At 37.9% G+C, this 16,468-nt stretch overlaps 2 protein-coding genes across 3 annotated transcripts; both read right to left on the reverse strand.

Annotated features, from left to right (window-relative positions):
- Window positions 1-711: 711 nt before the first annotated feature.
- On the reverse strand, window positions 712-5,057 carry LOC122046202 (protein NPGR1-like). Of its 2 annotated transcripts, none has more exons than XM_042606775.1 (6): window positions 4,942-5,057; window positions 4,542-4,840; window positions 4,197-4,455; window positions 1,723-2,936; window positions 1,445-1,592; window positions 712-1,119 (listed from the first exon to the last, which is right to left on the reverse strand). In XM_042606775.1, exons 2-6 carry the CDS (start codon window positions 4,743-4,745, stop codon window positions 809-811), a joined length of 2,136 nt encoding a protein of 711 aa, XP_042462709.1. In that variant the 5' UTR covers window positions 4,746-4,840; window positions 4,942-5,057; the 3' UTR covers window positions 712-808. The 2 variants fall into 2 exon arrangements, with proteins under 2 accessions (XP_042462709.1, XP_042462710.1); XM_042606776.1 differs by having other exon boundaries at window positions 4,542-4,822; window positions 4,942-5,050.
- Window positions 5,058-10,684: 5,627 nt separating this feature from the next.
- On the reverse strand, window positions 10,685-15,667 carry LOC122046203 (ADP-ribosylation factor-like protein 8a). Its single transcript, XM_042606777.1, has 6 exons — window positions 15,434-15,667; window positions 14,807-14,888; window positions 14,673-14,705; window positions 14,464-14,585; window positions 11,171-11,332; window positions 10,685-11,083 (listed from the first exon to the last, which is right to left on the reverse strand). The coding sequence occupies exons 1-6, from the start codon at window positions 15,469-15,471 to the stop codon at window positions 10,966-10,968; spliced, it is 555 nt and encodes a 184-aa protein (XP_042462711.1). The 5' UTR covers window positions 15,472-15,667; the 3' UTR covers window positions 10,685-10,965.
- Window positions 15,668-16,468: the final 801 nt, after the last annotated feature.

Genomic DNA, 16,468 nt, shown 5'->3' on the forward strand with positions numbered 1-16,468 from the left:
CTACCAACCAAGAAGCCTAACATCCATTGGTTACGCCCCCATTTGAAGGAAAAATCCTTGTAAATACGTCGTAGCTAGGGTTCGAACCGCGGGTGCCTGGGTGACAACCTGAATGTCCTACTGCAGCACCATGACCTCGGGGACTCATTTTACCCCTTCCATGGTGGCAAAAGGTGAATACGCTCTCTCCCAGCACCCCCATCAACCCGTCCAAGGACTAACATGGAAGAGGTAAATCACAGACGGCTACTAACCTTTGAAATAATAACTAGCACATAAGAGAACAATTTACCTCAACTTTATCAAAATATAAATCGAACCTCAAACCTAATAATGACACTACCTTATACACTAACCTCTACATCATCTTGAGAGGACTCATTTTCCCCTTCTAAAAATTAATAATTCTAGTTAACCTCATTTTACCCCTTCGAGCATCATAATGATGTTAGATTTTCAAAAATCAATGATACTAATTTCTGAATGGCACACCATGATCATTAGCGGAAAAGGTGAAATAAGAAACAAATAAGCCCTTTTGAAAATCTGAAAAAAATTAAATGTACATTTTAAAAATTCAACAATTTTAAATACACCCCTTTAGTCAATTGTCGTTAATCTTTTCAAAAAAGTGTGAGCATAAATGAACTAGCTAGTAGCTGGTGGATTTCTTTAAAAAGGGGCAGAAACCAAACAAACTAGATGCAAATGTTTGTCGATTCAATCAGTCATAACTTCGACTACATTATATTCTCGATATCCTGCCGAATACTTCACATACACCAGACGGAAAGGAAAAAAAAAAATCTTATACAATTCTTTGCACAGGGGAGGATTGACTCAGCTCATAAGCTGCTTGAAAACAATCAGCAGCTTGATGCAGTGAGCCTTGAACCTTTGAGATGGATCCCAGATGCAACCATGCTTCATGGTTTGTAGGTTCTAGACGCAACGCATTCATTAGTAAGCTTCTTGAGATTGCCAGCGACTTGTCTCCACGTGACCTCAAAATTGCTGCAATCGAGACCATGCTAGGAACATAATCTGGTTCGATCGAGAGAGAAACCAAAAGGGCAATCAAGGCCTCTTCTTCCAATGATTGGGCTTCCAGCAATTTCCCTGCCGACATGGAAATAATAGTCTCAATAACAGGGAAGATACAAGTTAGATCCACAGAGAAGTTTAACAGAATAATTTGTTCAGGTACTTTATTGAAGATATGATAGTCCGAAAAAGATGAACAGCTTAGCAACTTTGTCGACAATTGGAAAGACAAGAACTGTCGAAGTATTTTGAACAAGTTTCCTTATTATCAAAATTGAGAGAACTTGCTGACTACTCTTGTAGGCCATAAATTTAAAATCAGCTAGGACAATGACCAATAAAGCAGTTAAAGGTATCATAATAATCTTCTTATCATTTAGCTGCATATCAATATTGTTACCTTTAGAATGCCAGCATTTTGGAGAGAGTGGAACAACGGAATTGGCTTTGTCTAAACAAACATAAGAATTATTCCACGACCCAAGTTTTGTATAAACTGATGATAATCCTAACCATGCTTCCATTTCTAGATCTTTTACTGCTTTGACCTGCAAAATAAGTGACGAACTAATGACAAAAAAAGGGCAGCCTGGTGATGAACTAATGACAAAGGATAAGAAACTCTAAACTAAGATATCAAGGACTACAATAATTTAGACAATACCATAAATATATTACCTCAGAAATCAAGTTCCATTTCTGAAAATTTTTCTTTGCTTCAATTATTGCTAGTAGATTTCTGTATGTTTCAATGGCATTCTTTGGTTGTCGTTGAGCAGTCTGGAGTAGAGCTTTTAAATGCAAGAATTCCAACTGATCCATTGTTGCACTCTCAAAGATAGCAAGGTCAACTATTGCTTCAGCTTCCTTCAAGTTTTGTTCTGCTGATACTATAAGAGCTAAAAGCTTCCACCCACTCCCTGAGCATCCAGCAATCATATCAAGATATTTTGTTGCATTTTCTAATGCTACAGGAAGGTTGCATTGCATTGCACTCTCCTTTGCAAGACTATATATCACCTCAGGATCATTCTTTTCAACGCTCACAGCATGTTGAAGTTTCTTCAAAGATTCATTCTGTAATTGTTGCCTTTGGGAATTGGACACAGATATTCTAGCGCAGTATCCATAACATATTCCAAGAAAGTGGCTGGCAATGCCAAGATAATGCTTTTGATTTTGGGAAATTTCAGTTGCCTTGATTGCATAGTTTGCCCCTTCCCATGCATGCAATGGATGTTTACTGCACAACTTAGCGCCTAAAATGAGTGATGGAATATGGGGCTTCTGTTTTCTTTCAGAGTGACACAGTGCCTTCCTTAGTAGGTTTAATGCATCATCGTCCAGACCAGCAGCATGACAACAAAGTGCAAGAACATACCATCTCTCAGATCGGTCATAGATACCAGGCAAAATCTGTTCCACATAACCAGATAAAAGTTCAAATTGTCCAGTCAATGACAGGCCATACATGAGATGGTTCATGACCTCAGGATCCCAACTAATTTCCTGTAAGGCAACCTTTCTCATGAGTATCAAAAGCAAAAGAATTGCCTCCTCTATGTTAGATGAAGGGGCATTATTACCCCACATTTGTTGAATTTGTGGAGGCAGGCTAACTTCAGCACCACCATAGAGCAAAGCTACTGCCAGGTCTTTCTGTAAACTTGCCCACCTATTGATTTCTAGATTCCACGGCTTCATAAGTACTCGTCGATATGCAGCAATTGCTTCCTCCAGAAAGCCTGCCTGCATCCAGAGCTTGGGAAACAATTCTAGAGCTTTGTAAACCATCTCTCTCAACTTGCTATCATCTCCAATTCCCACAGGTATGCCATGAGGCCAAGAAGATTCAATAATGTCAAGAATGGTTTTACAGTCAAGTGCAGCATCTGCCATGAAAAGTATTATAACCAAGGGATGAAAAAAAATCATCCAAAATATATTCCCAAAAATAACAGTGCTTTCACAAAATAAAACCAGGCATCATAAAAATTCAAGAACCTTGGAATTTTTTTACTGAAAAATGTTTTCTGAGTAATTCCGATATCCAAATATTCATAATTTGCTATCTCTATTTCAGGAAAACATTTAATAATAGAGAAAAAATAAACAACTAAATTTGATAACGACTTTTCATCAATTACTGTGTATTAAGAGTTCAAAAGCACATAAAGGCATTGGAGGGAGCACAAAGTGGAAGGAAGAGTAATCATTCCAATCTAGACTTTTGAGTTTTGATTTTGAGATAGAATTCAATCTTAGTGGATAAACATCATTTTCAGAAAATCACCATTAAGTTGTATTATTTCTAAATCCCAACATCATTTTCAAAATTGAATATTGTTAATGAAGCTTAATATCAGATGCCAATCCAATTATATAGAAGAAAATTGACAGAGTAAATACTGCATATTGATCAATTTCAAAGCAAAATGGAAATCATCATCATTGGTACATTAATCATATTCTAGGTTAAACTCTATACAAGGCTATATCACAAATAAATTAACTAATAAGAAATTAGTAGAGGTATTAGGGATTAAACATATCCTTTGCGTATAGTAAGCTTACAATACACGAGTTAGCAAAGTCACAACAATACATGATAATGAAGGTGAGCAAAATAGTTGCAGAATTCAAGGAACCATTCTAGTCGTTCCCAATAATAGTCCTTCCATGCAGGATAATCATGAAAAACTAGGTTTGTCATGGAATCCTGACGAGAGATCAAATTGTTGTTTTACTTCAGATTACAATTTATCCTAGCTTCCTCAATAAACGAACACTAAGTGCATGCTTTTTAAGAAACAATTGAATTTTAACTCCTCTGTTATGTACGTACTAACTTTAGATGTTAAACTCTGAAAATCAAATAAGCTCTACCAAATTCTCTTTAACATTTCTCAACGTCACTAAAATTTGTTCTTCCAGTACACGTTTATGCACAGAAGTCTAAGCTACTCCAAATCTGCCAAATAAACTAGCATTAAAGTTTAGACAAAAAAGAACTCCCAAGCAAATACGAGATTAAGATATCATTTATCAAACATTAAGTTAGCTAATTAAACTTCCAGAATAAAAGAACACAAAAGGAGTAAGTAATTGAGGAGTTCTGTTTGATGAGTTGTTGCGGTACAATCATAAATCACCTTTAAATCGACTGAGCCCCTCTAAAGATTTGGACTTGAGCAACATTGCTTCTATGAGCAGGCTAACTGAGTGCATCGACATGACATTACCCATCACGCAATCTCCTCTTCGGCGAACCTGCCGTGGTCGAGTCCTCTCGGAGATGGCCCTAACCATCTTCGGCCGCAAACCCTGGACATCGATCCCTTGGAAGACCTGCAGCGCAGCATCGAAGTTTCCCCTCTGATACTCCAATCTCCCAAGCAACGCCCGCGCTTCCTGTGACGCAGGCAAACCCTAGATCAAATCCGAACATTGCAAGCCAAAACAATGCCCCACTTGTGAAGTCACAGGAAAGGGCGGACCTCGTAGTTCAAGGAGAGGGTCTCCCTGAGGGTGGACTCGACAACATCGTCGACCTGGCTATCATCGAGCTTGGAGTCAAAGTCGCCACCTGATCTCGAGGAGCGGCCAGCGGCGGAGTAGTCCCTCGTCGCAAGCGACTCCTGCGGCGACGGCACCCGCTCCTCCTCGAACCGAGACTGCTCCCCGGAGCAGGCGCAGAGCATGGCGTCGCCGGCTTTCCCTCCCCGGACGCAATGTGGCTCAAAGTAATCGCTCGCTTCCGGCCTCCAACAGCTCAAATCTGCGGATAAACGACAGGCTGCCAAAACATCCAACACCACATCGATATAGAACGGAAGAGGAAGAATAAGAACACGAAGAAGGATCGGAAAAGCGAGATCGCGGAGAGAAACTGCCTACTTCGGCGATCGTCCAGTAAGATCTTGTCTGCTTCACCAATGCCATCGGAGCCTTGCACACCCACAGCGCAGTGAGGCTAAAACGCCTTCTTACTTTATTTTAAAAAAATTAAAAACAAAAAACAAATTAATAGCAGATATTTGTTGGTTCGCAAGTCAAAGCCGGGATTTCCCCTATTTACCATCTTGCCCTTCAGTTCTTATAAGTAAAGGTGTAGGTTTTTCCTCCGGTAGTTAATTGTTTGTGTATTCAGAAAATTCAGAAATGCTACTGTAGAATGGGAATTTGACGTGATAGTAAAATTAGTCCTCACAAATTTAAATCCCAAAAATAATCGTTTAAATAGAATTTATTATAATAGATAGGTAAAATTGAACAGATAATCCTCCCTGCAGAAATGATCATCGAGTTGATAGTGTGAGATTGTTGGAGTATGATGTAGGGTAATTGAATCAAATCAAATTAAGTTGAACAATAATAAAAGAGTCAAGCTTGCTCGTTTTCATTTAAATAATCTAGACTTTTAAAATCTATAAAAATAATTCAAAATTCAACATTAAATAAATCCTGTAAATATTATTAAACTTGAGTTTGAAATCAAACTCAAAGCTCGTTAACTTTAATGGATAGAAATTTTTTAACCGATTTGACTCATTTATCCTTAACTTTTGGGGTAAAGGCGGATGGAAATAGGAAGGGGGGTCGTGGTCTTCGACTTTGGATTCCCTTGCTCCCCTTTCGTCCGAGAAAAGCAGTGGGGTCTAGTGGGCAATGGTGGTCGCTCTCTTCCCTAGCTACTGCATTGATTGATTGTGTGGGGTTTGGCCGTGTGAGAGAGAAAGAAAGGGAATGCAATGCAAGGAATTTCGATTACAGATACGAGACAGTGTCTGCGTGAACGAGACGTGTGGCGTTTCGAGAGCGGTTCCCAGTAAAAAGTGAAATAGTCTAAAGGAAGTAAAAGTACTTGTCCTTTGGAGAAAAAAGATATGCTCCTGTTCGGGTCGGTGGATGATTATCTTTTTTTTTTTTTAATAATTTTTATATAAATATATATATATACATACTATATTTATGTGAAAGGGTACATGCTGTTCAACGAAAATACTCCGCTACTGAATTGACAACTTGTGTGGCTAAGTCCACCTCAATGAAAAGAGGATTTTAGTTTTTGTAATCATTTGTTGATTTCCTGCTCTTCTCCTTCCCTGTCCTAACTCTCCTTTTTTTTCTTCTTCGTGTTCTTCATCCCTCTCTCATATCTCCTCCCGTCAATAGCTAACCCAGCGAAAGAGACCAACCCTAACTTGAAACTCTTCTTTCATTCTTCGGTCGCAGTCCCCTTGCCCTAACTCTCATTCTTTTTCCCTCGCGTTCTCTTTTCTCCCTCCCCAATCCTAACTCCTTCTTATTATTTTCTACAATTCGTGCTAACCCAACCCTAACTCAGTCATGCCTCCTTCTCCCCTCTCCCTTCTAAGGAATCGAAGTCCTAACCCAGCTACGACTCTATTTTATAGAATTTCTTCATCCTAATTTCTTCATCTAAATTCTCACCCCTAATTTCTTCGTCCAAGCCTACGAATTGGGAACAAAATAACAAACCTTGTCAACCAGCGAGAGAAACAGAGCCAAACAACGAAGATTTTTTAGGCCAAGTGAGAGCAATTCGTGCTCAAGTAATCATATGATGGACCTTGAATTTATGACGGTAAGCCCCCAAGACGTAGCACAGACAGTGAGCGCATAGTAACTCTAGCGTAATGATAAGGAGTCAATCCCCCAGGGTGATGGCCGATATGGTCGATCCCACTATGTGGTCAATGCTTATGTACCTGCATGAACCTCCCTTCATATCCGTAGGGCCGACTCTAGGTGGGTCGTTAAAATAACGGATCTACCTTTTTGAATTTATGACGTTAACTAAAATGGTATTGCTTTAAAAATATTTTTCTTTTATTTCATATTTGGATATTATTTGAGAATTACAGTTCTCTGAATGACGGTTTGATTGACATTTAGGCATGTGTATTTTTTTGGTCAGTTTTCTTTTTATTATGTGATGTATCATGTGTGTTTGGCTCTTCTCTTCTACTTGAGCTAAATTATGAATAGATATGATAGAATAACATTACTTACCTGCCCTATATTTTTTAATTAATGTAGGTGGAGAAAGTGTCATAGAAGAAGGAAAAATTTATTCAAATAAGGTAAAGAATAATAATGACCATGCAGACCAAAACTCATCACCATCTAGTGTAAATGAAATCAAGGAAGATGAAATCAAGCTTCCTGAGATTGGAATGACATTTTCATCTGAAGAAAAAGTTCATACTTTTTATAATTCCTATGCTCAGAATGTTGGTTTTGATATTTACAAATTAGGTGGTAGAAATGAATATTATGGAAAGTAAAAATATTTCTCTATTGGATGTGCCAAAAATGGTAGGAAAGTATCTCAAGAAAAAAAATATTTTATACGAATTACAAAGCTAAGTGATCTTGTTTGAAAGCGGGCAAGTGGAAAGTTGGGGGTGGTGGCTTCGCTAACCGGGTGTAGAATCTGCTCCGCTCTGCAAAACAAATGACGTCAGTGTCGAGCCAGGGAAGGGGTCCCTAGCGTTGGCCCTTCGACGTTCAAGTCAGTCATAGGAATATGGGGAAGAAGTGAAACAGTAGAATTATGCACAAAACGTAAATCACGCGTAACTTCACCGGTGATGAACCCCCCTTTATATAGAGCCCTAATGGACGACATACATGCTCCTCGAGGCATAGGCACGTTTTTCGATATGTTCGTGGTCACGTTCTCTAACACGTTTGTGGCCACGTTCTCCAACATGTTCGAGGCCACGCCCTCCATTATGTCCTATGAAAGGATGTTGTGAGGACCACAGTGCTACTGCCTGGCCGAGCGGATCAGCCGCTCGACCAGGACTCTGCTTTGTCCATAATCAGGTCTTGCTACTCGGCCGAGCGGGTAGCTGCTCGGCTGAGAATCCTTTGCTCTGTCAACTTCAGTTGCTCTTCCGTGCAGTGTCGTGTAGTAACATGCCTTCATCCATTTGGACAAAATATTCGATCTCCCTCAGCATCTTGATAATATGACTTGAGTGCATGCCTATGGTATTTTCCGAGTCGGAACATATCTCCCGCCGATCGAAACCTACTTGTCTCGAGCGGCCGTTACATTTATCATCCGTTCGGCCCTTTGACACTTGGGCGTTGATCATCTTGACTTTGACCTCCACAATAGCGATTGAGCCTGTGCTAGGTGGACCTTCTATCGCCGCATCATAAATCTCCCCTTCAAGTCTAGTCGAAGGAGGTTGCAAGTCCAACTGACTGGACAAGATGTGTCTTCATCGACTCTAAGACATGATCGGCCCATATGCCCAAGGAACTGATCGGCACATCTGTCCCGCCGCTCGGCCATGTTTTGCTAGACGGAGTTTGTTACTGTTGCTCGGCCCCAGACTTCGAAGCAAAATGTGTCTTGGTCGTTCGACTACATGTTATTCGCTTATCCGTGTCTAGTCGGGATGACGAGCGATTTAAGTTGTTCCAAGATGAAATAAAAAGGTTGATGTTTTGTGATGCCTCATTGTTGAAAGAAGAAGGTACAACTTTAATATTTGCAGTAATAGAAACTATTTTGGGGAAAAAAATAGAGAATTCTGTAAGAGAAGTTTCTTTTAGAGTACATTATACAGAGTTAGATTGCCAATTGAAGTGTTTGCCATCTATTTGAGTTTCGGAAAATTTTATGTAGGCATGTGATCAAAGTGTTGATAAGAATGAAGATGATTGAAGTTCCTGTGAATTATATTATGGACCGATGGTGCAAAGATATTAAGCGTGGGTATCAAAATATCAATAACACCTATGATGATTATGATTGTGGTGCAGAAAGACATCGGTACCAAGTTTGGTGATCGAAAGACAAGGCAACGTTGGTGATGCTTTTGCAAGAGCATCACCAACATGGTACTGCTTTTGCAAGAGCAACACCAACGTGGTGATTCTTTTGCAAGATCAGCACCAACGTCCGTGCCACCTGGCACGCAACCATAACTTTTTGTGTCTCAAAACTATGGTTGGAGGGTATATATACATTCTATACACTCACCCCTTCCTTCCATATCAAAATTTCAAAAATTTAAGGTACCTAGCTCAATAAATGGGTTTCAATCAAAACTCATTGATGTACCTAGAGGACTCTAATCGGACTCATTTCAAGTCCTTTGGATTCATATGGATCACAGGAGTTTGAATATGTCCTCCTTAACTCTTCTTAGATCTTCCTAGAATTATATCAAACGATTTAAATTTTTATGTACATTATGATGCTTGTCTGAGAAGATCAGTACCACGTTGGTACCAGCACCATGGTTGGTGATCGGAAGCCAAGGACACATTGGTGCTGCCTTTGCAAGAGCAACACCAACATGGTACTACTTTTGTAGAATCAACACCAACATCTGTGTCACTTCGCACGCGACCATAACTTCTTGTATGAGTTTCAGAACCATGGTTGAAGGGTATATATACATTCTATACACTCACTCTTTCCATCCCATACTAAAATTTCAAAAATCTAAGGCCCCTAGATCAATCAATGAGTTTCGATCAAAACTTATTGATAGATCTAGAGGACTTTGATCAAACACATTTCAAGTCTTATGGATTCATATGGATCACAGGAGTCCGAATATGCCCTCTTTTACTCTTCTTATACCTCCCTAGTGTTGTTCCAAACAATTTGTATCTTTATGTACATTATGATGCTGGTTTAAGAAGATGAACACCACGTTGGTACTGATCTTCAAAAACCAACACTAAGCTTTGTAATCGAAAGCCAAAGCCACGTTGGTGCTACTTTTGCAAGAGCAACACTAACGTGGTTCTGCTTTTGCAAGATCAACATCAACATCCATGTCACTTAGCACACAATTTTTTTTGTGAGTCTCAAAACCATGATTGGAGGACATATATATATTCTATACACTCACCTCTTTCAACCTATATAAAAATATCATAAATCCAAGGTCCATAGGTCAATGAATGTGTGCCCTAATACACCTCCAAACGTCCTGATTCTTAAAAGTGAATCGGAACACCCCAAAGGTGCATCTCGACATCCGGACTTATGAGAGTATAGGCTAACAGATGTATAGGCTAACTTCTTTCTCTATATATGCAATATTTGCTTTTTTTTCAAGTGTCTTTGAAATATCATTCCTTTTTTGGTTTTTCATCTCGTGATCCTCCTGTTCTGCCCCAAAAGGCAACACACGTTGGTATTATCAAAAAGATCGCCGTAGGACTACTACTTTTTGTGTAACATTGGACTTTGTTATTATTGCTCACATGGTTCGAGAGCAAAACAAGATCAAACAAGTATAATTTCACATCGTCGTTAAATTAAGCATGCTTTAACTTAATTCTTGGAAAGGCAAACAAGTCAATTCCAAAGTTGCTTTAAACTTGAACGAAATACCAACTATTAGTGCCTGAGCTGATTAGCCATTCTCACGCTTTACCAGAAACAATGATTCAACTCGCTTGACTGCGCAATCATTGTAGCTAACAAAGTTGATAAAACCGATCAAAGATCCTTATTTTTCACATCTAGTGAAAGACCTTTCATGGAGCTTTGTCTCTATTTGAACACAATCTTAACATCCTGCAACTGAAAGAAAAAAAAAATTGACATGCTTGCGAACAATAGCAGACATTCACGTTGGCACTTCAACGGGATTATTCTCACCAGAAAATGTACATTATGAACAAACTAAAATTTGGCTTGACATCTGAAGTTTATCCAAGTCGGAGAAACTTCAACACGATTGTAATGAGACAAACCCAGTTGCACTTGAAATAAATCAGCATGAAAATAGTAGGAAGCGTTAGATAGCAGCTAACCTTCCACAAGGGGAAATCATCGTGGAAAACCACAAAACAGCTAATAAAACCAAAGAAAACAATTCAGCACTCAAAGTTGTGAGGGGCTGGGATAAATCCTCAGTTTTTGGATCTTGAATGTTTAACGAGCCACTCTATGACAGAGTCAATATTGGTTGAGTTCTTGCATGAGATCATGTAGCAACAAACTTCCCTGTCTGTGATAGATTTGAGCCCCCTGGGATGCAATCAATGGTTAGAATGACTGGCAAAAAATGACATATGAGCTAAAATTTGACATGTAGAGGAGTTTGGGATTTTTTACATGGCATCAGTTAAACTCTGCTTTGTTAGAGCTTCTGGTTTATCAATTTTATTTCCGAGGACCAATAGTGGGATCCCAGTCAGTGATGGCTTGCTTAAAAGATCATGAAGTTCACCTTTTGAAATAGACAAATTATCCCTGTCCGCTGCATCAACAACATACCTGCAATAAAAAAGATGGAATTCCAACGAAGATAGGAACATCAGAAAGTGGTAATAATAAAAGACAGTAGTGCGGCATTACAGATATGTAGCTCTTACAACGTCACAATTACTGGACAAATATATAGTTTGAGGATGGTGGTTTATCATATACACAGGTCAAAATTCTCTAATTGTCAAATTACTTGCATTCTCAAACCTGGATAGCAGGATTTATTTCATAAAATCTATTAGTTTGGAAGGGAAAATGCCCAGATAAGGTTCCTATTATCAAAAACATCTAGAGAACTATTGAGGCCATAACAAATTAAAATGCCAAAAATGTTCCCCCGTTTTAAGTAAACCATGTTGTGTGTGATCTTTTTACAACAATGTTTTGGTCAAAACATTGTTCATGTACAATATGTTTTGATCAAAGTATTAATCTGAGGATGAAATTGTAATTGTATTTTCATGAGGCCCTTTTAGGGAGTTATAAGAAAAAAGATCCTTCTTTGAGTTTTTATAAACAAGAGACGAATTATTTTAACCTTTTCCATTTTGTAATTTGGATGCATAAAATAGTATGGCATCATGAAAAAAAAAAATTGAAGTTCAGGAAGAGAAATTAAGGATATCTTCTATGTCAACATGTCTGAAATTGTTAAATGACATAGAATAACAATGTCAATTTGCAGTTTGTTATTTTTTTTTCATGGGAGGGTGGGGAATATGAGGAATCAATACTATAGATTCAAGTGACAGGATATGAAAGTGAACCCAAATTGCAATACATATTCAATTTGAGCTTTTATGTAAGTGAATACTATACAAGAGGGACACCATTTTTATGTCACTCCAATTCCAACATTGTTTAATGCAATTGCCCTCCTTTTGAGGTTGCCAAACATCACCTAAAGTTACAACTACATACATAAATTAGCGATATATTTGAACCTGGAAACTGAGACCTTGGCCAATTTGGATGTGCTTTTGGATTGAATATAGTAACTGCATCAATCCAGATAACATGGTCAGACTTCGTAAAAAACCACAAGACACAATTAAGGTAACTTGGCTGGCTCCCAGACACTGTCTAACATAATCAACAAAAACTCAAGTTTCTTAATTTTTAAATGACTACTGTTCCAACCTATATTATGCCAAGCAATAAACCATTAAATTCAGTGTCATACAGAGAGAAGGTTGTTTTGACCCCCAGATTGTTGATGATGGCAAACCAAAGCAGCTTAGGTCCCAAATTGCAGAAAAATTGTGAGGCTGATGCAATGTCTAGGTTAAGAATCATGGCCTCATCTTCCAAGTTGATGAAATTGGGACAATGCCAGCATATTGACAACTATCAAATTTCTGATGTATCATAAAAGCAATAATGATAAGCTAATCCATCAGAAAAACTTAACATATTTATGGTGGGGTTATTATTTATTATTTTACTTTTCAATGTAAAATACTTCCATAAGCACAGACACACACATGCCTAGGATGCCCACAATTGGTCACCTGAGGACTATGAGGTGGTGCGATTCTTAATTTCACTATGAGCTTAATTTCACCTGAGGACTATGACCTAAAAGGGGTTAAGAATCACCAAGTGAAATCTAATCTAACTCCTAAGACCAATCAGATCTGGAATAACATTAAAAAAGTAAAGCACAATGGTAGGTTTTACTAGTGGCACAGGCTCACTACAATTAGGATCATCGACACTGTAAACTAATGTAGGAAAATTAAAAAGAAAACATTATCTTTTGACTTTGTCACATTAAATGAGCATGAGTCCACTAATTAATTCCACGACAGCCTCATAAAGATTGGGCTCACTCTTTTATAACACAAAATAAACCAGAAATGTCAGATACTAAGACAGCCATAGAATCTTGTGAAAAAAATCTTATAGGGCGGAAACCTAAAGAATACAGACAATTAAGTAAACTTCCATGGCGATGCAGTATATCATAACATGTATGATTCATGAATATAAAGGAAAGATGTTATAGAATTCTCAACTACACTTATGAAAAATGTGAATTTGTGGAACTATAAGCAATACTTTGAATTTTATAGGAGATTCATTTCTTCCCACAATGTCATTAGTATGTATATCCGTCTTAAGATGCTTGTTGGTAAATTTCAAGATACTACTACTAAGTGGAAGTTCAAAAAAAAAAAAAAAATGCCATTTTTGTTTGTCTTTGAATCACATTTCAGAATGTTTCTATGATCTTGCTCACCACTAAAAGCTTGATTGCAATAAATTATGCATGTAGTCGAGGAACAATATGTGCAAACTTACCATACCTGAATTAAATAAAAAAGAAAGAATAAAGTCAGCACTTCAAGCTTCTGAAACGTTTTGCAATCTCATACTTTCTCAATATTGCTTGGCCATCCAAAAACATGATTTTTAACCGGGATGATCCTATAAATGGTTATGTAATAATTTAGACTTTTTTCCTTATTAAAGATAAATCCCACGCGGTCAATTAAATTAAGCCTTGTTTGGGTGTTAAATTGTGGTTAGAGATTTCCTAAAATAAGAACATAATTCAAGGTTGATTAGATGTTGAGTTGGGTTCAAATGGGTCATTTCTTTATTCAGTTAAGACCGTCTTGAATCAAAGATGTTCAAGTTGATTCCATGGCAATGGGTTCAATTTAATTTCAAAACCATTCTGCTACATTATATAATTAAAAAAATACAAAATAAAAGTTCTACAAAAACAGAGAGATGTGGGCAATTCTCTCACTTTGTTCTCTTGTTCCTTCTCTTTCTTCCATTCCTTTCTCTTCCTCCCCATTTTTTCTAAAAAAGGGCCCTAAGGGGTCATCCTGAACTGTCAAAAAGCTAATGGTGTTGATAGTTTGCTTACCTACAAATGAAACTGTTATTATTACTTTGGTTCCAAATAAGCACACAAAACTACAAATTCAGATCCCGAACTGTGAACAGGCTAATGATGTTAATAGTTTGCTTATCTATGAATGAAACTGCTATCATTACTTTGGTTCCAAATAAACACACAAAACTAAAAATTCAAAAGAGAAAATTGGCATAAGCCTAGGTAAAGATTGGCTAAGATAGAAGGAAAAAAATAATCTAGCAAGAAACCAATAAAGACGAAATCATACACAATGGCGGAGACTGCACGACAATATCTCTCCCACATACTGCGAAACCTAGGCTGGCCTCCAAGATCCCATAATTTTATTGTGACATTTCCCTTTGTCACCTTTCTCATATTGAATCCTACCTGTGAATTCATCCAACAGAACAATCTTAGCAATAAAGATTTGTTGGTTCATAAAGTAAACCTTAAATTTAATACGAAGTTACTCACAGTTGGAATCATGTCTTCACTGTATCCACCAGTCTAAGGGGAAAAAAAACAAATATAATCAATCTGGAAGAACATTTGCATTTCGTAAGAAACAAGAATAAGTGCCACAATGGAATAGTAGAAAGTAAACATACCGCAATCACATTTACAAGTGAAGTTTTCCCAGCATTCTGAAGACCAATCAAGGATAGCTCCATCTCTTGCTTGAAAAATAGGCTGCATTAGAAAGAACATTAAAACAAAAAGGGGTTAAAAAATTTTCCGCAAGCCGTGCATTGTAAACGTACAAACACTAAAAAGTGCCAACATTTCATTGCCTTCAAATACATAAGTCGAAAGGCCATAATACAAGGCAGTCCATAATTTCGCAAAACGCATTGTGCTGCTTCACATTCCACCCAAATAGAACGACATCTAATTTACCGGCACTAAATCGTGACAAGCCAAAATTCCATTTTTGACGCTATATATAATATTTTCCCCAGGACTAATCGTGCTCCTATCCTAGGCACATCCTTGATGCCAGAGATCGCTCAACAACCACGATTGATTGATTGAACATCAATAGTGGAAGTTACCCACTTTCAAGCACCAAAAAAGCAACCCCTAATTCTATCACCTTTAATCCATCTCGACAAATTACAGAAGCAGAACAATCGAAAAAAAAAAGTAATGCAGTTCATAAGGGAAGTACATAACGGTGCGCTCAGGTCGACAGACGAATCGGACGAAGTAATCAGAACCCGATTAGCGAATCTCACCTCCGGAGCCAATTGAGGAAAGCTTCCCACAATCCCATGGCGCAGGATAGATCTCAAAAGAGATATGAGAAAGGACCGAAGTGATTGATCCGATGACCGACGGGGGGATCGAGGTGAGCCGTCGGCGTCGTTCCCGCTCCGACCTTCTCCCTGTTTCTTCTTCTTCTCGTCGATGCTTCTCCGCCCTTGATTTGACCCTGCCTAATCTGCCCAATAATAGAATAGAAAGTGGGAGCTTATTATTCATTCGCCTCCTCCAGTTTAAAATTAGGAACAATTACCCAATTCGGTCCTTAATATTGTAAAAATTTCCTATTAGACCTTACGCTCCAAAATATTAAAAACGAATTTTTTCCATTTTAGAAAATAATTCAAGTGATTGAAAATTTTATTTTCAAAAATAGTTATCCAATTACATTTATACATAAATCTATTTTCTAAAAAAAAAAATAATTAATCTCATCCCATCAAATCGGTCAGTGAAATATCCTAATCATTAAAAGCCCTATTTTTTTTAAAAAAAATAAAAAAATAATATTCTAAATTTTGATCATCCATCAAATAGATTTAAATGACTTCTTATCTCTTGATTCTTTTTGTGGTACCAAACAAAACTCAATGAATGTTAAAACTCTTCTAGCAATGTACTCTATCGCTAAGACTATGACTTAACCCAAGATCCTTCTTTTTGTTTTTTTTCCCTTCTTCGAATCTATCTATCACTCTTGTGCATATGACTATAGGGTTGTAGATCCACCCCAAGGGTGGTGGTAATATGTTTATGACATGAGGACATGGGGTCGAATCATAAGACTGTCGGGATATAAATCTTCGGACCCTGTGCAACTCATTCCACCACCACTTGCCCTCTCAGCTATCGTAATTTACCTTTCTCGTGATGGCCTGGGGTCGGGTGCGACGGGGACACTGGGAGGACGAACGATTTCACCTTTTGCCAGCTTTATAAATCCACCCCAAGGGTATAGCAGAACGAGTTGTCATATAGTAGCACTATAGAAATAGAGAAGAGTCGAT

Source organism: Zingiber officinale, chromosome 2B (genome assembly GCF_018446385.1).
Source record: "Zingiber officinale cultivar Zhangliang chromosome 2B, Zo_v1.1, whole genome shotgun sequence".
Taxonomy (NCBI): Eukaryota; Viridiplantae; Streptophyta; class Magnoliopsida; order Zingiberales; family Zingiberaceae; genus Zingiber; species Zingiber officinale.